Raw genomic sequence first — 22,488 nt, 5'->3', positions numbered from 1 at the left:
CAGACACACTTAAACACACACACTTTGTCTTTATCTGATCCAAATCCTGATATATCCTCAATGTATCCATATTTAACTGTTATTTGTAAAAGGCTTTTACTTAATTTAACAAATAAATAAATCCTTATCATCAGGGTAACAATAGTCATAGAAAATAAGCTCTTCATTGTTTAAAACAGAGTCCAACAAAGTCTACACCTTAACAATTTATCAAATGGCAAGCTTTTATTATTGATTGAAACATTGAATTAAAGATTAGGTGGTAGTTTTATTTATTTATCTCCCACCAAACAAGGATTCCTATAAAATGCAGCACTAGGTGGGCAAAACCCTAATGATTGGGAATGATGGACAATGGCTATGTGTGGCCAAGAAAGGAATCACATGGTGGAGAGTGAATGGTCATCTTCCAAAAGAAAACTGGTCATCTTCTTGGCTCTGCTGGTTTCTTCACATCTAACTCACAGTTGTCTCCATTCTTTCTAACTTTCTGACAAAATCACCTGGTGAATCGGCTTCAAATTGGGACCGGATTCAAGCCATATATGTATCTGCACATGGCATGGGATGAATCTGTAACATAGAACAGACCTGGCAAATCACACTATACAAGATTAGATTCATAGTGTGTGAGGTGCAATTTTGTTGTACGATGGTAGTGGTTTCTGTTTGCTACTTTGCAGTGAAGCAACTCTTTATATGCCTTAAAGTCAGTTTATGGAGGATTCGGGTGTACCGTGTTTTAAAATCTGTCTGTTTATAAAGTAGAGAATAGAACAGATATTCAGCTGTAATTTATGCCTTCTAAAGTTCATGAATTAGGTCTGAGAAGTATAATGAATTATTGGGCAAAGGCTTCGAACAGGATTATCGGATGAAATTTACAACAAATGCTTTAATAAACAAGCGATGCATTTTACAAATACAGACACAAAATTTAAAAAGGTTAATGTTTTATTGGAACCAATTTATTTTACATAGAGCATCCTGCACAAGTGACAGTCCCAAGTAAAGGTTTAAAATGGTTCTGTGCTATTCTGGTATTCTATATCTGTTTCTTCCCAGGGGCCTTGTAGTACATTTATACTGTCATTGATCACCAAACTGTTTAATAACGGGGGTAAGATATTTTGATACGTTAGGTTTGTCCTTACTGTTAAATTGTTTTAATAAACAACCTTGTAATATTGCAGTTTTTGAAAGACCAATAAACGGACAAGCGTTATTGCTTAATGCTTTGTTTTGACTAGTTCATATATATTAAATACCTCCAAATTTCCACCCTGTTGTTATTGTTAATGCAATTATTGTCATATTTTTTATGTTTACTAATTTGATATGCCAAAATTTCATTTACAATTCAATTCTATTTTTTCCCTTAGTTGTTTCTAAAGCTCCAAAACTCCGCCCATCCTTGATAATGTTCAAATTCATGTCTATAAGTTTAAACTTTACATAGTATGCCAAAATTTCATTTACAACTATAGACCATCCTGGAAACACCATGACTATGAGATCACCAGAATGCAAGGCACCATACTCTACTCTATAAATTTAGACTACTAAAATTTACAACCCACTATAAGACCATAAATTCTAGTGGCCCCATACATCACATCCCCTGTCAAAAAAAACTCTAAACTATGCTTCTCTGACATTGTAATTTGTTCACCCATTTGACTAGCCATTTCTGAAAAATTTAAATCCACCCATTTGAGAGGATACCTCTGTTTTAGAACTGTGGAATGTATAGTCCTCATGCTTTCTTCACTGAAAACTTGGCTCCAATGCCATATTAAAAATATGTCACCGTATAAATAGATGAAAACTCTTTAACTCTTATTCAAATGAGTTGCCATTTTTCATAAGCAGACTTATACAGAAGCAAACTTTTGAATTCATACCATGGATGAAGGATTTGTTGGCTAAAACAAAACTTAACAGATTGAGGTTTTATTATGTGGAGTGTGACTGAACAAATTACTGCTAATTTAGCAGAAACAAATCGACTCTGTAGCTAATTAGACTACCACTGTTGGTAGCTAATTATTCCAATATATATGTGGGCTATTCTGTAATATTAGTACTTGGGTTTGAAGGCTGCCAGCTTGCCGAGTTCTTCAACAGCCAGTATAACATGCTCAAGTCTATTAACCGTATCTATTAGAAGAGACGCGAAGGTAGCAATAGGAAGTATCTCTGCAAATTCGGCACTGTGAGTGTTCTCCCAAGATTGATGACCAATAGCTGCCAACAAATAACTGCTCTCTGCTTTTCTTGTAAGTCCGTGGTCTTCCACTGAGGACAATTCCGATATTTGTTCATTTTTTTCTTTAGAGATTTGAGATTCACTGGATTGAACTGAATCATGTTGTACTCCCTGTGTACAATTTTGGGGAGAAATGGGAGGTGGAATCTACTGGTCTTCTGTAGGATTTTTTGAGATTATGTGGAATAAGAGACGCGGCTGAAGATGGAAGGCCATGTTTAATTCTTCTACTGAAGCATTAAGCTCTTCTATCATGGACTCTGAAGCTCTAGATCGATACATACATTTTATGCTGTTCCCAAGTTCTCTTAATATCTCTGCCACCTTTTCCCCAACTTTGGTGCATTGTTCTCTGAATATGGATCGACTATAATGGCTTGTCTGCATGGGAAGAAATAATTTGAAGTGTGTAAGGTTACAAGAAACAGCACCCATATGTCCGGTTTTGAACGACTTAGAATGAAAATTCTGAAAGATTTCAGGATAATTGTTTAGCTGGGTTCTTAGAAGGGTTAGCCATGTAGCCCTGCAATGGCTTGAACCCAGGGGGCTGCTGTAATAGTGCCATGCTGATATCGATACACTACGCCATGAACCACGATATTAGCCCAATTGTATGGATTGTTTGAACTTTGTTAGCAATTAACTGCACGTTGTTTTTTCATCTTGGAGCTAGGTTTCAACAATTATTATGCATCGTAAAAGCTTAAAAAATGTTCTTGATTACCTGAACCTCAGAGTGTAAACAACAATGCAAAGCTCCAACAGTATAAGCAAGGTTACGTAGCATGTTTCCTACTTTCCAATACTGCTTCCATGGATGTCTGAATCCGAAATTTCCATGAGGAGGCTCCCAGCTTGCAAAGTTCACCTGCAGAGACATTAGCCTTTTAATGATTTTATCCTACTTTGAATTTGTTGCCTTAAAACTTCTGATTTGTTTATTTGAACCATTTAAATTGTGTTTTCAAATTGATCTTAAATATCTCGTTGCCTTTGTACATAGTTCATTTCTTTTAACCATTTATGCTTAGTCTTGAGTTTCATTTTAGCTCTGTACCTCTCAGTTACTTTAGGCTTTAACTCTACCCCTGTTTTTTGCACCAATTTTTCAATTTCCAGATCCCATAATGTAGAAAATATATGACTTTGTTTCATTTATCGAGATTTCTTTGATAAAAATGATAATCTATTAGCCTAATTTTTAACCAGGATGGTGTATTTGCCTAACCCGCATAAATGTTGTAGTTGGCAGTTCAACATTCCATAGCCATAACACAACTATAAAAGCAATGTGTTGAATCAATTGAAAGGTTACCATAGATTCTTCAACACTGATTTTTGAATCTAGAACAGCCCTATATCCAGTGTAGATTTGATCATCTAGGGACTTGTGGGATACATCTTCACTCTGTGCCATACATTCTGGAGATGCCTTGAAGTACTCTTCCAAGCAGGCTGGCAAGACCCATAAAATTTTGAGTTGTGTGTATTAGAAAGTCCTTAGATTATAAAAAGAATATAAATGCTGAATGTGTACCACAGAATGCTCTTTGAACATTGTTCCAATATCTTAAAAGCATAATAAAGAAACATTTACTTCACAGTTGCATTAGCAAAATAGTACTCTCATTATTATTTGTTAATATTTGTTATTGTGTATCTAGTGCTCTCACAGTTTTAAAAAAATATATAATTTGATTCACTGAATGTTGTGTTTGTTTACAAATTCTGTGATCTATTAAAAAAATGAGAAGATTTTAAAAATAGCAAGTATTTTTATTATTATTTGTTACTGTGTATCTAGTGCTCTCACAGTTTTAAAAAAAATATATGAAGTTTTAATTCTATGAATGTTGTGTTTGTGTACAAATTCCGTGATCTATAAAAAAGTGAGAAGATTTTAAAGGGCAAATGCATTGTACTGAATATGTCTGTTGCTTATGTTGAGACCTGTTATATTGACTACATTGTATCCTATATACTAGTTGTTAAAATTGGGATCCATTGTGTAGCCTATAATATATTAGTTTTTATTGTTATAATAAGAATGTCCAATATACTATTTATCAACATTTTGATCTGCTGTGTTTGCTACAGCATGCCGACTTTTATCTTTAACATTAAGATATCCAATATACAAGTAGTTAACATTGGGATTCCAGTGTTGATTCCTACATATGGCTGTTCAGAACCAAAATTGAATGTTCTGTGATATAAAGATTTAAAAATTAAATTAAAGCACAAAGTATACTAGTTGTTAACAATATGGTCGACGAAGTTCATTATGATGTACTGACTTTAATTACATAGGTATGTCCAATATACTATTTGTCAACAATATGGTTGACTTTGTAGATTCTGATGTACTGACTTTTATGGTTAAGATGACTATGTCCAATATACTATTTGTTAACAATATGGTCCACTATGTTGATTATGGTGTACTGACTTTTATTGTTAATAAATACCTCCAATATACTATTTGCCAACATTAGAATTCGCTGTGCTGACCACAGCATACCCACTTTTACTCTTAGCATTAAGAATATGCAGTACACTAGTTATATCTGGTGACTCCGATATACAGCCGTTGACAGCAAATATTAAACATGTTCTATGATTTAAAGAACTAAAAACAAAAATGCACAGTATATTTTACCTTCAATGGATTCAGCTAGCCCTTGGTGTTTAGCAACAAGGGAATTGTGGACTTCCTCTCCAGCCCAAATTGGAGAAACAAACAAACTCAAAATGAGACAAATGCCACACCCAATTGCAATTGTGGATACCCTTTCCCAGGCCATTTGAAGCAAATTGTGAACCCGGTAACCAGAGACTGTTATGAAATTGAAAGTTAAAATGAATATTACTACTCCATAATCATATCTGCTCTTCACTTTGGGGAAGAAACGAAAATATGTTGTTGCAGAGCCTGTCAAAAAAAGAAAACCATTGATCATAAAAGTAGAGGTACCATATACACTATACAGTATAAAATAGCTTTAAAAAATAAGCATCTGTGTTCATAAACAGAAAAACCACTGTTAAAAAACTCACGTTCCATGGATAGATAAATAAAATGGTAATTACCCAGCATAAGAGTTGAAACAACAATAGATATAGCCTGGCCTGATGGCCCAGCTTTCTCTGCCAAATAATCAATTGATACACTAAGAGAACCTCCAAGCAGAGTTCCCACTCCTCTACTCAAACCTTTGAATAACGTGGCACCTGGTAATATAGGTGTCAAAAAAATCTTTACAATCGGAATGCAGAAATTATATCAATAATTAATATAATTAAATATAAATATATAGATTAGATCACAATGTTTCCTAAAGTAGAATAACTGCAGTGAACTCAAAAACCACTACTACTGTCATAATAGCCCAAATGACATTGTCTCCTATTCCACTGAAGAGTGGATCAGTTAAATAAAACAAAGACACCACTGACAATGCAAGACCAGCTTTGATTGCATGTGTAATTCTTCTTGGATCATCTTTGCCCAGATTCCAAACATTTCTTCCAAGTTTAATCCAAAAAGCATTCATTTCTTTTGAAACCTTGCTAATTGCTGTTACTAATCTAACCTTTCTAGAACGAATTTTCTCCTCTGCAATGTTAATGTCAATCTTGCACTCAGACAGAGTATTATGAGCCTCCATTGTTTACAAACCAAAAATGACAAATACCTGCAGTCTTTGCTATTGTCTCCAATACTCTCTTTTATAGTGTGAAGTCTTATAATAGGTGTCAGAGAAACGTGGGCTATAAAAACAGCAGAGGTAAGACTTGAACCTTGTATAAATACATTAATCCGTGATATTGCTCGAGCAGGCAATTCGTTTCATTTTTTTAATGTAAAATGGGTACTATCTACAATGAATTGGATTTTGGGAAGAGACAAAAAAACTATTATTGGAGCATAGTCCAGTAATACCAGTAACTGAATCGACTTTACTTGCCTGTACTTCATTACATACATTGAAAGATGCTGTTTGTGTGTGCACAGTACCACACACTTTGAAGCAACTTGACAGCTGATAAACTGTTTGTGTGCAGCGTGCTTGAACAAGGACAGGTTAGCTTGGGTTTAACCAATAGACATGAAATGGTTACCTACATTTAGAAGCACGGTGAATCTCTTTCTTGTTTCTTTTTACCAAATCTGAGCCCTAAACGCAGGATTTCTGAGCCATGAATGTAAGAATAGTTATATGATCTGTTAGAAGCCCACTGTATAATGATCATTTTATACAGAAACCTTATTGCAACTTTCTTTCATTTTTATACAGAAAATAAAGATCATTTTATACAGAAACCCCCGCACAACAGAAGCAGACTGGCCATAGTCTCCCCCCACCAGCGTGGACAATAGAAGCGTTCAAATCTAAACGCGTCGTTGATGAAACCCGAGACGTAGAGGTGCCAATTCTTTATTAAAGAGTACCATAAATTTTCTTCATTAAAGCTATAAAATAATTCCAAAGTAGAATCGAATAATTCCAACATTCAGGCAGTGCATCTTAATGACTATGATGGTTCAGATGATGAATTATTGAGCTCAATCATTATGAAAAGTAAGGTAGACTATCCTTCTCCCAACGATGAGGATGTACAGGTTAATGACTATGAACCTCTTGTGGATTCAAATCACCCCTCTACCAACCTTCAGGATATGCATGAGAATGATTATGCTGATTCGGATGATGAATTACTGATTTCAATCTTGGAAAAAAGTAAGGCAACATATCTTGGCTGCACAAATAAGCTTGATTCTCAGGGTGTTTCAAATGATAGTGAAGTCAACGAGAATGAATGTCAACCCCCAACAGTGGACTTGCATAAAGATTTTGATTATTCTCAGATTTACTCTTTCAATCAAACCCCATTGATCAAGAATCTTCAAATCAAAACTCCAAAGAAGAAGGGTAGTGTTGGGACTAAAAATTGCATGCTTCATTTTTAGTCACATTTTGAAAATTTTGAAAAATCAAGCCCCATAAAGGCATGAGTACCCGGCCCCTAAGGTGTTTAATGTTTCTAACACCCTCCATTTAGCCCGTCCACCTGTTCCATGAAGTTAAATTGAGATTCCAAGTTGTTTGGCAAAATCTTGTTTTGAGTTGGTGTCATTGTTTCTATTTTTTACCCCTAGTGTCAAACAGTGACAGGAGGGCTTGTTTGCATCCGAATATCTCATACCCAGAATTGTGTCATGACTTGCTACTTTGAGAGTATCTAGTGTTCATACCCGAGAATCTATATTTCAGATTTTGAGTCATTTCGAGTCTGTTTGACCAAGTTTTGAACTCCTCAAAGTTGGTCAGTTACTGTTTTCATGATTTTGCACTTTGCACACAATTCTGAGAAGTCTTGTTTGATGTGCTATAAATTTGACCCAGTTGACCAAAATGTTGAAATTCTTATTGCATTGCATTGCAGACGTCAGAGGCTTGTTATGTTTCAAGTTTTAACTCATGATGAATCCGTTTGATCAGTTTTCAAATACGATTCCAAATAGAATTTCTAACTTTTTACCAGTGTCAGTATTTGCAGATTGATTTGTACCCCTGTTCGTGATGTTATATCTTGAGATCCGTGATTGGTAAAGTCAAATGGATTGTAGCCCTATGTTGTCCTCTGAAAATACCCCAAGTCTGTTAGGTTGCAATTCTTGATGAATCCATTTGCACACTTTTTCAAGTCCATTCCGTTTGCCAAAATCGCTTTTCAGTCATTGTTTCTAGTTTGCAATTCTGAGTAGCCTACTTTGATTGATTTTCATTTGCATCCTGTTATTTGTCATGATCCCTAATCGCAGATTCATAATGCCCTCATGACAGAGAACCAACACCCCAATTTTTGTCTCTCCAGGTGTCAATTTGCCTAGTTTTCAAAGCCAAATCCAAACCCAGTTTATGGTTTTCTGACATGTTTATTTGTAGGTGATTTTAAGTTGGTAACTTTGAAGGTCAATATCTTTTGATCCTGATGTCTTCATATGAAGAGATTTTGTGGACCTGTTGAACGTGTCAAAGAGAATGAAGATCCGGAGTTTCAGAGTTTGATTAGATGTTTGTGATAGTTTTTAAAGTCATGCAACAGGCCTCCTGACAGAGATTTCACAGTGGTGCGGAAATGATTCAAAATGAGTTTTTAGTGTTGATTCAGTGATCATTTCAGTTTCTAGTCAGTTCAAGATGGTTGATGAATCAGTTTGCCAGATCAATTGTTCATAAACGAATTTTTTTTTAGCTGGACCCACTTTGGGGTCCAACTGATTTCATCAGACAGATAAAGATTATGTGCGAGTTGAGGATTTTGAGGAAGAAATGATAATGATTTTAATTAATCACAGTGTTCCTCAGAAGCATTGTCATCAGTTGAGTTTGGTAATTGTGTGGAATTGGACACTTTGTGAATGATGAGGGAGTCCAATAGGTGAAGGAGTGTACTAAATGATGTAAAGAAGGATGTAGTTATGAAAATGGTTGAAACTTGAATATGATTGGTCCATTAAAGTTCAACACTCCACGTCATCATTTGATTTTAAATAGGCAATGGGGTATGACATTATGCAAGAAAATATGGCTTAAGGAAGTAGTGATGTCCTTGATAAATTTTATTGTTTTTATTAATAAGATGCATCCTGTTATTAGTGAGAATGTTTAAAGCACGGAGCGGACCATCACCATAATTTGTGATTGAAAATAATCATGTAATAGGAGCCGAGCATACAACACGGACCTACGGCAGGGAAGCTGCTGCCTAGGCACAAGATCTCCACGTTTTTGAAGAGGAGACACATAAGAATGCATTCACATGCACAGTAGGCTGGGAAGGCTCATGTGTTTGAGCACAAGCAACCTACACAGATCCAAAAGAAGACATTAAAAGAGCCCATGCATAACAAAGGCCAAGCTACAGTTTCAGATAATCTGCCAGCTCTTAATAAGCAGAGGAGTCACTTTTTAAGAGAATAAAGGCAGAGAGAGTAGTCACAGACCTGGGGCAGTCAAAGCAAGGGAGAGAAGGCGGATTTGAAGCTCACACCAAATTTGGAGCCACAACCAATTAAGAGGACCCTACGCCACAGTAAAAACAACTCACGCCTGCAAGGGATGCCATCAAAGTAAAGATGGCACGTTGAAAGTAAACAACGCAGGTAAAGAACAAGGTATTTACGCCTGTAAAGAAAGAAGCCCACATGATCAGAGCAACCCCATGCATATAGAAGGCCTCAACGATTTTTCAAAAATGAGTCAATACTTTGCTGAAGAACCTACGCAAAGGAAGTTTTCGTAGTCAATCATAAAGGAACCTCACGCTGAAAGAACCACAGTCAATGTGTAAAAGCAGGGATGCCAGTATTAAAAGGGCTCACGCGTGGAAGCAGAGCAGATACGTTTGAATGATAAATCCCACATTGAAGGGGCGAAGAAGCCATTAGTCATTTAAATAGAAGTCTACTCACACTTGGAAGTGCATTAACGAAGAGCCTTTTGAAAAGGCAGTGGCATGTGTGTGGACCCCACCACCAACTCGACAGCTAGAGGCAAAATAACCCTAATTTTGATAGAACACACATAATGAGAAGAATGACGTCAGCGAGAAAAAATTCGGCTAGCGACATAGCGAGTCACTGGGAAAATCCAAAAATCTGGTGAAGACAAACGAGTTTAGATGGAAGGAGATGTTGACACGTGTCCTCATCGTGCGATCATCGCTACGTCACCAAGCGAAAGATGCACGAGAATTACCATAGTGACATGGCAAGGGTTGATCTAGTGACAACACATGGCAAGAAAGGATACGGTCATTAGTCAATCATGAAGTGATATGTGGCACTGTTGGATGGTCAGAACAAATCAGAGGTTGATGAGTGGAGCTTTCTGAGAGGTCGAGGGGATATGAGAGTAAAAAAATAAAAAATAAAAAGTAATGTTTTTATAATGATATCCTCTTCTCACATTCAGTTAAAGATTGAGAATATTTTGTTTCAAAAATCAATAATCTATAGTTCAGACTATAGTATTTTAAAAAAGTTGTCAATCTTTTGGCATTTTAATGTGGAACTCTGAACAGAGACCTGAATTTCAAATGACCATAACCTGGGTGTTTTTTGTTGAAAATAGTCACTCCAATATACCATCAAAACCGGGAAGAGCTGAATTTTTCATTTCTGGAGTCAAATTATGCATAGGTATTCATCAATTTGCACTATAGGTCAATTTGTGAAATCAGGGGCATTGGCAGTAGAATGAGCAGTTTTCATCATGGATCATTAGAACTGGTAAAAGGACAAATATGAAAGCTTGGTGAAAGGTGAAAATGAAGAAAAATAATTCTGTGATGTTTTCTTGGCTTCTAAAGGTCATATAACTGATTTTTCACTTTTTACTTTGAGTTCAAATACGGCATCAGAAATCAGTTATAATTTTTACCAAATATCTGATATTCTTTATGCTTCTAAGAGCCAGAATCATGGAACTTGATTTTCAGTTAAAGAGAGAAGGTAGAGAGAAGTTTTTGATCTTCTTAGGAGGGAATTCTGAAGGGACACATGTCAATTGCAAAATGAATCCAAGAATTACTTCCTCTCTATTTATGCTTTCGTCTTCTCTTTTATAAGGGTTGGAAAATTTGGAAAGTCTCTGGAATGAAGATAGTTAGTAGAATTGGCCCTAGAATTGATGAATTCTGAATGGAAGATTTGGGATGTGTTGGTTCCAGACCATGAAGCTGTGCTTTGGCTGTGATACCCCCTTCCCATCCCATCAACTTCTCAGTCCCACCATTTTCTCTCTTGTATGATAACATTTGTTATTATACAGTCTAGTTTATTAGGTAACTTGTGAGTTCATTTCATGCATTTTCATGTATTGTTTCAAGGAAATCAATACAAAGAACAACAAATGTGAGTTTCAGTTTGAATCTTGTCTCCATTCTCAATGAGTTGTAATGTTTTATGATCTTTGAACAAAGAGCCTAGGTCATAGTTGAAGTCCCTTAAGGTTGTATGTTGTTTCATTGTTGCTGATAATTCAAAGAATTGTGTAAATGCTTCATAGATTCAACAGGGTTACAGATTTATTGAGAAGGATCTCAGGTAAGAATGTGATTTAAGTTGAACATTGATGTCTATTTACAAGGTAAATGGATAGATCATATATTTGAATATATAAATCAGTATTAGATATCTAAAATGCATGAGGGAGATTCATAAGTTTTCCCAATGGATCAAGCACTGATCAAATATAGGGTCATTAAGTTGTTGATTCATACTTGGTTTTCATCCACTTTCCCCCACCCACATAAAATCAAATCAAATTCAAATCATCTTTACATTTTATGTTGAAGAGCTAGAACAGTTTAACCCCCACTTAGCTTGTGCATTCCATAGAGTTGTAATTTGCTACTGCACTTCTTTGTTATTGCATAAGTCATTAGGAGATATAAGGGTTTTCATCTGCTTAATAGATTTAGGGATATGTTTTTGCATTGGTACGATATCATTTGAATCTGAGGTCTACTTGCCTAGGTTTAGCAGAGCCTGAAGTAGAAGAAGGGTCATGCCTTATAGTTGGCATGTTGTCAAAAATGGCATGTTGAAAATGGGAGTTAGCTGCCCCTAGATATGTCAGTTTCTCAGTGGGATAATTGAAAACCATCCAACGTTTTCAAACACCAACATGTAGAAAGCCTATCTCAATTAAAATTAAAGAACAAATTGATCAGAGTATTCAAACTACTCTTGATAAGACAATTACTATTACCAAAAGGATGAGGAGTGCCAGGCTCAGGGGCAATGGAGATTACTTTACCAAATGTTAGAGGCTTGAATGCCTCTGACAAAAGGGCTCACATCAAAAAACAAATTGATGCAAGTGATGCTGATGAGGTATTTTTTCAAGAGACAAAACTTTCAGACCAGTCATATGAGAATTCAATTGCTACATGGGTTCGATGGAAATCTATTCACTCCCAAGTTTAGGGTGCCTCGGGTGGACTGTGTATTTTATGGAAGTCAAGCAGTTGTATTATTATGTCACTGCAAAGTTTCCCAAATTGGCAACAAGTAGTTATGTCATGTTTTGATTTAAAATTTACACTCTTTAATATCTATGGTCCCACCTCTACAAGTGACAAGTTAGCCCTATGGAATACTCTCTCTAATATCTTACCCTCTATTCAGACTGATTTCTACCTATTTGCTGGGGATTTCAATGCAATTTCATCACCCTTGGATAAGATTGGAGGTATATCTCCCTCGGTTAGGACCATTGAAGATTTTGTCAATTTCATTGATAAGAATGCTCTTATTGATATACCTTTTTTCAAACGAAGCATACACTTGGGCAGACAGACGGAAAGATTTCATGTAGATTGCGGTAAGATTAGATCGCTTTCTTCTATCACATAATTGGTTTTTATCAGATTATGCTATTTCTTCTGAAATACTATCATTAGTTGCCTCAAATCACTTTGCTATATCGCTCTCTACTGATGATAATTCAAGTGCCCAATTTCAAAAATTGTCATTTAAATTTGAGAAGATGTGGTTTAGGAACCCATACTTTATGAACTCTCTTAAGTACTGGGGGTTGAATGCTCATTTCTTTGTGGGATCTAGAATGTGTCAATTACACATGAAATTGAGATATCTTAAAAAAGAGATTATCATTTGGAACAAGACAATGTTTGAAAAGATCTTTGAAGAGAAGACTAGAGTGGAAAAGGAGTTGACAAAGATTCAGGAAGTTATTTTTTAAAATGGGTTGGATCAGATTTCATACTTGAGGCAGAAAGAGTTACAGGCCCAATGAGAAGAGTTGTGTCTTAGGGAGGAAATCTTTTGGCAACAAAAAATACATGAACTTTGGCTCCATGTAAGGGATAAAAATACTAAATTCTTCCACAAATCTACAACTTTGAAAAGATCTAAGCAAGCTATTTTTTCTATTCAGTAGTCATCTACAAACAACTTATTATCCTCCAAAACAAACATAGCCCAAGAAGGACACTAGTGCATTTTACCCTAAATTTTGACTAAGTATTTTAAATGGGTTGGTTGGTCAATTTATAAAGCAATTTTTTGTTTTTTATTTTATAACATGCCCGTGTTAGTCGCAATTGCAATGCACACCGCAGCATAAAACAAAAAAAAAAGGGCAAAAATATATCACATTTCATTTGGTGTCGAGGGTTCCAGAGTATTCGCGAGAAGTGCAAGTTAATGGTATGTCCAAAGATTTGATATGGTTCCACCTACATCAATCCAAGGGCACTTCAACTCCTTCACTTCCAGCATTTCGCTTGCATGAGGGCATAGATTTTCAAGGGGGGTTCCAGAAGAGAGGACTCGACAGTGTGTAGGGACCATTGTAACAGGTAAAAATTTAGTGGCATATATGATAATAGGTTTTCTTTACCACAACATTGTGTAGGGACCATTGTAACAGGTAAAATTTTAGTGGCATATATGATAATAGGTTTTCTTTACCACAACATTGTGTAGGGACCATTGTAACAAGTAAAATTTTCGTAGCATATATTATAATAGGTTTTCTTTACCATGGCATTGTGTAGGGGACCATTGTAACAAGTAAAATTTTAGTGGATTATGTGTTTGTGTTTGATTTGAATGGAGATGGCATTGTACAAGAATATTTCGATTCCAGTGGGGAGGCAAGGTATATGGCACAAGACCTTGGGAGTTTTATCCAAGTATCCATCCTTAGGTCCTCAAGATGCAGTAGAAGAGGTTGTGATAGGGTTTAGGGCTTAGGGTACTATGATTAAAGTAATAAGTGTCACAGTATAATGACCATGAGCAAAATTGTTGGCAACTTCTTCAATCTAGAGTTCAGTTGCTCAAGATAAAATGGTTACTAATAACCCCATTGTTTGATCCTCATCAATAATTGGTCCCAGATTCACACACACAGTCCGAGGCATATGCTTCCTTTTAATCTGTCGGTTTAAAGACTCCTCATACCACAAGACTATAACCATAGGAGAAAAAGGTCTACAATGAAGTCAAGATACTAATTTCTAGTATGTCCTATTTAAAGATTTTCTTTTGGACTGAACATTGGGATATGTTAGTAATCTTATTCAAGTTCTGAGTTTGTTCCTTAGAGTGGGCTTTAAAATTTGTGAGAGAAGAATGTACATGGTGGTGATAGGCTGAAAAATATAGTGTAGCTCTATGATGTGTAAGATAGTAAGGTGTGAATAGAAGACTGATTCAACAAAAACCAATATATGCAAAAGTTTGCGTTGTATTCAAATTCTGGTGGATGGGATAATATCTAGGGAAATGGACAAGAAGAATATGGCCAATAGAGGATGGTCTAGATATTATCCTACCAACAAATAACTTAATTCTTGTGTTGTCACAAAAAATAGTTGATAGAGTCAAGGCCCTTGAACAAGGTTTTTGTTTGGCTAATTATGTATGAAATCCTTGTGTCTGAGGTGTAGGGTTAACCCACTAGGGAATTTACCTCTCATTTGCTTATAGGCCCTCTGGAACTAGTGGAAATAAGGAAACTAACATGCTGACTGCTTTGAGATTTGGATCCGAGTTGAACTGGATTTCAACAACCCACTCCCTACCATGATGAATGGTCAACTGGAGAACATATTGTGAGAACAAAACCTTAATTATGAGGATGCACAATTTAAATGTTTGGATTGTGAATATGGACACTTGGCTAGGGATTCACTCACTGAAATGCTTAAAACTGCCTATCTATCTTGAGTTCAACCAAGATGCAAACCCTTTCCAAGCCTAGAATCAGGTAGAAACTATCTTCAAAGCATTGCATTCAAATAGATGTATCAGTTCTTGAATAAGTTTCTATTAGGGAAGAGTAAAATGAAAAAGGGGCTGATGAACTGGCCATAACAAAATTTGATTCGAGTTCTAATTTTCAGTCTCTTATTTGTGTGTATTGAGAATTTTTTCTATGTTTGTAGCTAGGGGACTAAGGAAATTGGTCCTAGCCTTAGCCTCCATGACTATGAAGGAAATTCCTTCTAAGCAAATGATAATCTAGCAATTCAATTCTACTTAGGTTAACATCCATTTTCTTTCACATTCTTCGCAATTGTTCATGCATGTGAAAGAAGGCAACTAATGAACTTTTGGGGATTCAAGATGACACCCTGGCTATCAATTCTATATAGAGAGAATCTAATGGCTTATTCAAAATACATTGCATAGTAGATAGTAAAGAAGATGACTTTAAAAAAAGCTATTTTATGCATAAACATGAAAGAATCATACAAAAGAGTAAATATGATCAAGTAAGAGGAAGGTTGTCAAGAGATTGTGGAAAATTTGCTAATGTTCATAGCCAGAGGAATATAACTAGACCTTTACTTGCTAGTCTATAAATATTACACTCCATGCACCTATTAATACTATCATGCCTAAATCTGTAATGGGATGAAATTTTTGGTAGAACTACATTGATACTCAAATAAATTTCTACAAATAACTAGGATTACACTTCTCCATATTGTCTGAGAACCATGTTTAGAATGCATCCTTATATGTTGCTTTCCCATTTACTTGTAATGCCATCAAACAGGGCTGTGGACAAAACTTAAACACTCATCATGCAATGTTGCAAACATTCACAAAGGATCACGAGAATGGATGATCCTTCAAAGATGTCAGAGTTGGACGTTACTGAGCATCTGGAGATGGAGTTGTCATTTCTTGTTGAATTGAGCTGTCTAGAGAGAAATACCACTAACTCTTCTGAGAAGTTTTATATGATAATATTTTCAACGTCAGTCTTTAGTCTTCACAGTCATAGTGCAGTGGTGCAAAAATTTGGATCTAGTGGCAGGGATAGGAAATCTTCCAAAACTTACAGAGCTATGCATTATTGAGTGTCTTCATGTTAAGAACTTGCCTATACTCTATGGTCTAAGTAGCCTAGAAACCATTATAATTGATGGATATAGGAAGCTTAATCATCTAAAGCCAATTGATGGTGGGATTTTAGAAGGGGTGTGAAGTAGCTTTAATATGAACCATTTGGTGCACTTGTGGATATTAGATTGTTTGGTGCTTGAGGAGCTTCCCTATTTTGCATGTCAAACTTGTTTGGAGGGGATTCAAATAATCAAATGTATAAAGATGCTGAAAATAACTATTCTTTCTGGTGTAAGGAATCTTGAAAGGATTGAAATTAATGGATACAAGAAGCTTAATCACCCCCAGGTGACTGATAGTGATTGTGCAATTACTGAAGGAGTCTCAAGTAGCTTTGACACAGGTCATTTATGACAGCCGTGGATATCAGATTGTCCAGAGCTATCTTGTTTTGTGCATCTAAGTTGCCTAGAGTGGATTCACATATTCAGGTGTGAAGTTGAACAAAATAACATTTCAAATGTCATTGAACAATCTTTAATTGGAGTCCTTTAAAGAACTTATAAACGTATCAAAAATATTCCATCTGAAGAGTCTAGTAGAATTAATTATATCTAAGTGTCAGTAGCTTGAGCCTGACTTGTGTCTTGAGGGTATGGACTCTCTCTAGAGTATTACATTGTGATGGTTGTGCGAAGATGATTGTTATTGATTCTTGTGAGAAGTTGCAACATTGTTTCCAATGACACTCATCAAACTCAGAGTGTGTAGGTACAAGAAATTGAAAATAGTCACAGGAATTGGAAATCTTACAAAGTTAATAAACATGTGCATTGGTGAGTGTCTTGAGCTTGAAGAGCTACCAATTCTCACTGGACTGGGCTACTTGAAAATTATTAATATTAAGCTACTTGGATTTGCAAGATCATAATCGTCTTAATTGAAATCTTAACTTCTACACATAATTTGTCCTTGATTCTTGTTGCCACAGAGATATCTAAGATCTCTAGACATGAACAACCTCTAAATATCATCTCCTCTTCTTACAAGAAATCGATCACAAGATAGTATGAAATTTCACACATCAGAATCCTTTAATACTCATCCAAGATAGTCTCATTTAAATCTACAACCTTTTATAAGACAAATCTATCCTAAAATTCACACCAATCTCTTCCTCCCTCCCAAGCTCCTTGATTCAAATGATCTCTTTGATGATTGTATGTCAAATAAACTAGGTTTGTTTCTCACTCATCCTTTGAGATCTTCAAATTGATGTTACATTTGTATTTTCCAAATCTACCATCATGACTTGAGCAAGTTGGGTTGATACAAATCTTTATGCTCATTCCACCTAAGCAAGTAGGCAGAGTACTTTCTTTGCATGTTCAAGAGATAGATATTTAGAAATCTCTTTAGATAATATTATCCTGATATTATCAATGATCAAACTAAACTTAGAAGATGATTAAGAACTATAATAATCCTTGTTCTATTAAAAAATTAAGCCAACATCAAGTCCACTCTAATTAGATAAAATATTGTACTTCTCAGTATATCACAAAGTCTAGATACAACTCTCGCCAATACTTCACCCTTCACAATATACGAATAATGATTAAAACTTACTTAAGAGTAATAATAAGATTCTATTGAAGAGTACTGATCATTTCATTAAAAAATCTCTTCAAAATGTATCTATACATGGATAGTTGTTTGTGTTGCAAATTACTATAGTTTCAGAATGTGTTTCAACTTTCTTCCCCAAGCTAAGAGAGTTGATCAACAGGGGAAGGGAGCTTATGATGATATGGGGATAGAAAAAAAATCAAAAAATCGAGGAGTTCTAGGTCCATCATTTGCATTATGTATTTGCTTCTTCTAGTTTATGTGCATTTTGTTTGTGCTGGTAATTCAATTAGTTGCATTCAATTAGAGGCTTCATGGGCACATGTTGAGAGATATTTTTAGAAGATCAAACTGAGCTCAAGTTGGAGACCAATTTTTGTTGTGCAATCCATTTTCTTTTATTTTTTGATAGATTTTTGAGTTGTAACACCTAGATGCACTTTGTAAATGGATAAAAATATGTGCATAGTAGTTATAAACTAGTATAGGAGTAGTTATGCATATAGTTTCATACATCTACACTGTAATTTTATTTTTATGCATGGTTAGAACACTAGCTATAGTTCTTAGTTTAGGAATTGAAGCATTATATAAACAAGTATGTACAATGTAAATAATATTGACAATTTTTTTGCAATAAAGTTTTATGCAATTGGTGCTTCACTCATGGTGTGAGAATGCTTATATCTATGTGAGTTTATTAATTAATTATTGTTAATTTATGAATTTCAAAGATCTTATATCTAAGGAAATAATGACAGACTTTCTTGATGCAAGACTTTGCATATTATAAAATTTTCTTTTGATCTTTTAAATTTGAGCCTAAGGATTGATGACTTTTCTCTTCTTAGGTACATTAGGCAGGTTTAATTGAAAAGTGTATTGAACCCTAATTGAATCTGAACACAAAAAAATTCAACAAAAAATATAAGAAGCCTAGGGCTACAACAGGGTTTGGTATCATCTCTTGAAGTTTTTACTATTGATTGCAAAGGGTTTTATATTGTTGAATATTATTTCTATATTATATCAATCAAATATAGAACTTTAAATCAATCTGAAAGTAATATGCTCGTCACTGTTTCTGATGTTCATCAATTTTGTGTATGTGATGATCCACTTTTTTATCCAAATGATGGCTTGATATAATGGCCAGTCTGAAGTTTTTTATTGCTGTTTCTGGTATTTAATCTCATTTCTTATGTGATGTTCTTGTTAAAATCATCCTTTTTGATTGAGGCTATATGCACATGCAATCTTTATTTCTTACGAATGGTGGATTACTTCCACCCTCCTTGGTTGCTGTAAGGCTCTTGGAGTCCTCAGTATGCTACTAAAATAAGGTTTGATAACTAAGTCCAAATATTCATGTTACTTTGGGTTTCAATTTAAATGTTTCAAAAATTTCCAAGAATTAATGAAAGTTTCTAAAGCCAATTTGTTTATGGTCATTTAAACTCATTCTATTTTATGTTAATATTAGGATTAAATGGAATTTATAGAAGTAGAAAGTACCATTTGACTTTGTGTTTCTTTGTTTGTTTTGAAGTGTAACTTGCATTTCTTGGAAGTGTTCCACAACATAGATCTCCTTCAACAAAATTATCTAGGCTGGGCAATCGGTAACTTCTTTTCTTTCTATTGAAGATTGTAATTGAAAAATTTAAGACTTTTATAAATACTGTAATGTTCAAAGCTTTTAATGATATGATTGATCATTATATAAGTGGATTATTGAAACAAAAAGACCAAAATATTGTGTGTTTTCATTTGGGTGGCTTTGAAGATTAAATGTTATTTTAAAAGTAATAACCTTATTTCTTGACAAGAGTATGTATATAACCATTAAAAATATCTGGAACTATATTTTGGATTAGAACTAAAATTAACATTCACATCTTCTTCTATTTCAAAATTTTGAATCTATAATATATGATTTTGATATCCTTCACAATCAATGAATACCATAAATTTGTCTTCAACTCCATATGGACTATTACTATACTTTCGTTCTACTTCTTTTTACATCAATTTATCATGAAAATTATAATCAAATATTGATGGTATTCTTTTTATATAAATTGGATAAGTGGCATTGGTGGAAGTTAAATAATTAACAACTCTTTTCTTTTCAAGATAGAGTTCAAGCTTCATTGCATCAAAGTCTACTTAAATAATAGGAGCTAAGAAACTGAAGATAGTACCTATGCCTTTCGAAGTCAAGTTGCACTATAAAATTTCACATATAATACCAAATTGAGCATATTGCAAGTCACTATAATTCTTTGTATCAAAATGTGTCACAGAGCTAGTAAGCATTCTATTTCTTTTAGAAAGTGAAATTCTCTTACCATATGCAACAAGACATCACCTTTGAATTAATTTCTCTAATGAATGGTCTTTAGAACCTTCTTGTTAAATTCAACCAAATCTAAGTTAAGTTTTTTCGGTATTCTACTATCTTCATTACTTTTGAAGAAAAAATATTAGTTTTGTTCAAAGTTAAGTGAGCTTTATTTGTCTCCAAGTTTGTAAAATTATCATCCATGCAAAGTATGTGAAAAATACATTGTTTGTGCTGGATGCTTCCCTATAATGTTTGGATTTTTAGGTTCTCTAAGCCATATCAAAGTGGTTGTTTGATGTTACAAGTGATTTTAGATCTCATATATTACTTAAAGCTCTGACTGTTCCATACACTCCTTTGGTTCTAACTGTTCCAACATAGTGACCTTTAGAGTGACTTAAAAACCATGATCTTACAAAGAAACTACACTCTATTTGTATCCTTATCACTCCAAATCTTTAACAGAGTCATGATCAATCTCATCTATGAAGCATATTAAAAGCTAAGGATTTGGAGTGACTCTATCATTTCATTTTTTCCACATCTTGTTCAAACCATTTAATGCAATCTCATCTATGAAGTGTATTAAAAGCTAAGGATTTGGAGTGATTCATATACAATTCATTTTTTTTCATTCATTATATGGTTTGAACAAGTGTGAAAAAAAATTAGATTTTTATTATGAATTTTTTGTTCACCAATCTACGTTAAACTAATCAACAAAGATTTGGTCCTCTGAGTTGTAGTGATTTTGAGAAAAAAAACCTAACTTTTAATCACCATATCTTAAATGAATTTTCACATTGAGGTGATCTGAGTTTGATCAATTATTTTCGATACAAGTTGGTGTTGAGTTTCCTTTTTATAATTTTGCAGATCTATTTCTATTTATTTAATGTGCAATTGCGGAGAACTTTTTAGATTATCGACTTTTGTGTTCCTAAGGTTTTCTTACAAGTAAGAAACATTACTTGATTAAAAAGTTCACAATGTCTTTTAGACTCCTATGGGGCAAATGTTAGACATTCACACCCCGGAGAAGATTCTAGTACATCAATAGCGGCAGTAGGTTTTCAATATAGATCATTGTTTGCTATTGTTCTGGTTCACACAATTCATATGAGAAGTTCTTATCTTAATATTGTGGGAATTTGGTGCAAATTTTAGGTGGTTGCATCCCAAGACTGGCCTGAAGTCACAAAGAATTAACTTGGGGAAAAATTTTACAACTTCACACACCATGGATTAGGGACGTGTTCTGAATTACTAAATGACAAAGAGGAGAAAACTGTCTAGAGCACAATTTATGCCTTGATTATTAGGAAATTTGAATGATTATTTCACTTTGATTCTTTGTCGAGAGCTACTAATTTCTTTTCGCAGAACAATAGGACAAAAGCCTCCACGAATCATATTTTATAGGTAATTTATTTCATTTTGATTGGTTTTTGTGGTGAGATTTAGTTCTACATTTCTTATGTCTCCTTACTGACAGCTTTGGTATTTATTCAGAGATGGTGTAAGTAAAGGATAGTTTTACCAAGTTCTACTTTATGAACTGGATGCTATTTTCAAGGTCAGTTTCCTAATACTCACTATAGTATTTGCTATTCAATTGAGATAGACATGGCTCATTAGTTTGTTTGTATTCTCTTTGGATTTTGTTAAAGAAGACAACTGAATGCTATATGAACTAAAAGTTCTATGGTGTCAACAGGCTTGTGCATCTCTTGAGCCAAATTACCAGCCCTAGTGACATTTGTTGTTGTTCAAAAGTGGCACCATACTAGACTATTTGCAAACAACCATGCAGATAGGCATTCTATAGATAGACGTGGGAACATCTTGCCAAGTCTTCAGTACATAATAAAGCAACTAAATTTCATAAATTATTTTTTTGATAGTTGATTTGTTTAAATATTTTCCATCAAAAATTACTTAGTACATCTCATCTTTTTTCTACACAGAAGCTTGCAATTCTGAAGAATCTGATAACGAAGAATCTGAAGGAGATATTATAGCAAAGGTATATTTGGTGTTCTTTTTTAAATGAAAATGTGACTGGAAATTTTGTATATTGTCATATTTCACATGCAGAAAGGTCAAATTGTAAATAGAGGTGAAGCTGTATGGATTTAAGTTTCTTCTTCATTATTTATAATGCTCTTGATTCCTCCTTTGTAGCTGTAAAAATACTTGTTTATTTTCACCTTTCTAGATATCTTTTCCTAGGTTCTTCAAGATTCCAAAATATCTTGGGCTGACCCCACTCCAGCATGTCCTAACTCCTACTTGGTTCATAGACCTAACTCATTTTTATATGTGTCTTCCTCTTACTAC

The 22,488-nt window shown here is 34.5% G+C and overlaps 1 protein-coding gene across 1 annotated transcript; it reads right to left on the bottom strand.

The window, feature by feature from the left end:
* Window positions 1-2,348: 2,348 nt before the first annotated feature.
* LOC149566796 (aluminum-activated malate transporter 14-like) lies at window positions 2,349-5,940 on the bottom strand. Its single transcript, XM_089816534.1, has 6 exons — window positions 5,623-5,940; window positions 5,363-5,528; window positions 4,932-5,204; window positions 3,588-3,727; window positions 2,997-3,140; window positions 2,349-2,650 (listed from the first exon to the last, which is right to left on the bottom strand). The coding sequence occupies exons 1-6, from the start codon at window positions 5,938-5,940 to the stop codon at window positions 2,417-2,419; spliced, it is 1,275 nt and encodes a 424-aa protein (XP_089672660.1). The 3' UTR covers window positions 2,349-2,416.
* Between the last annotated feature and the right edge of the window lie 16,548 nt (window positions 5,941-22,488).

This window comes from Cupressus sempervirens, chromosome 3 (assembly GCF_028749045.1).
Source record: "Cupressus sempervirens isolate cs-2001-9-10 chromosome 3, ASM2874904v1, whole genome shotgun sequence".
Lineage (NCBI taxonomy): Eukaryota > Viridiplantae > Streptophyta > Pinopsida > Cupressales > Cupressaceae > Cupressus > Cupressus sempervirens.
This window is presented reverse-complemented; position numbering and strand designations above follow the sequence as displayed.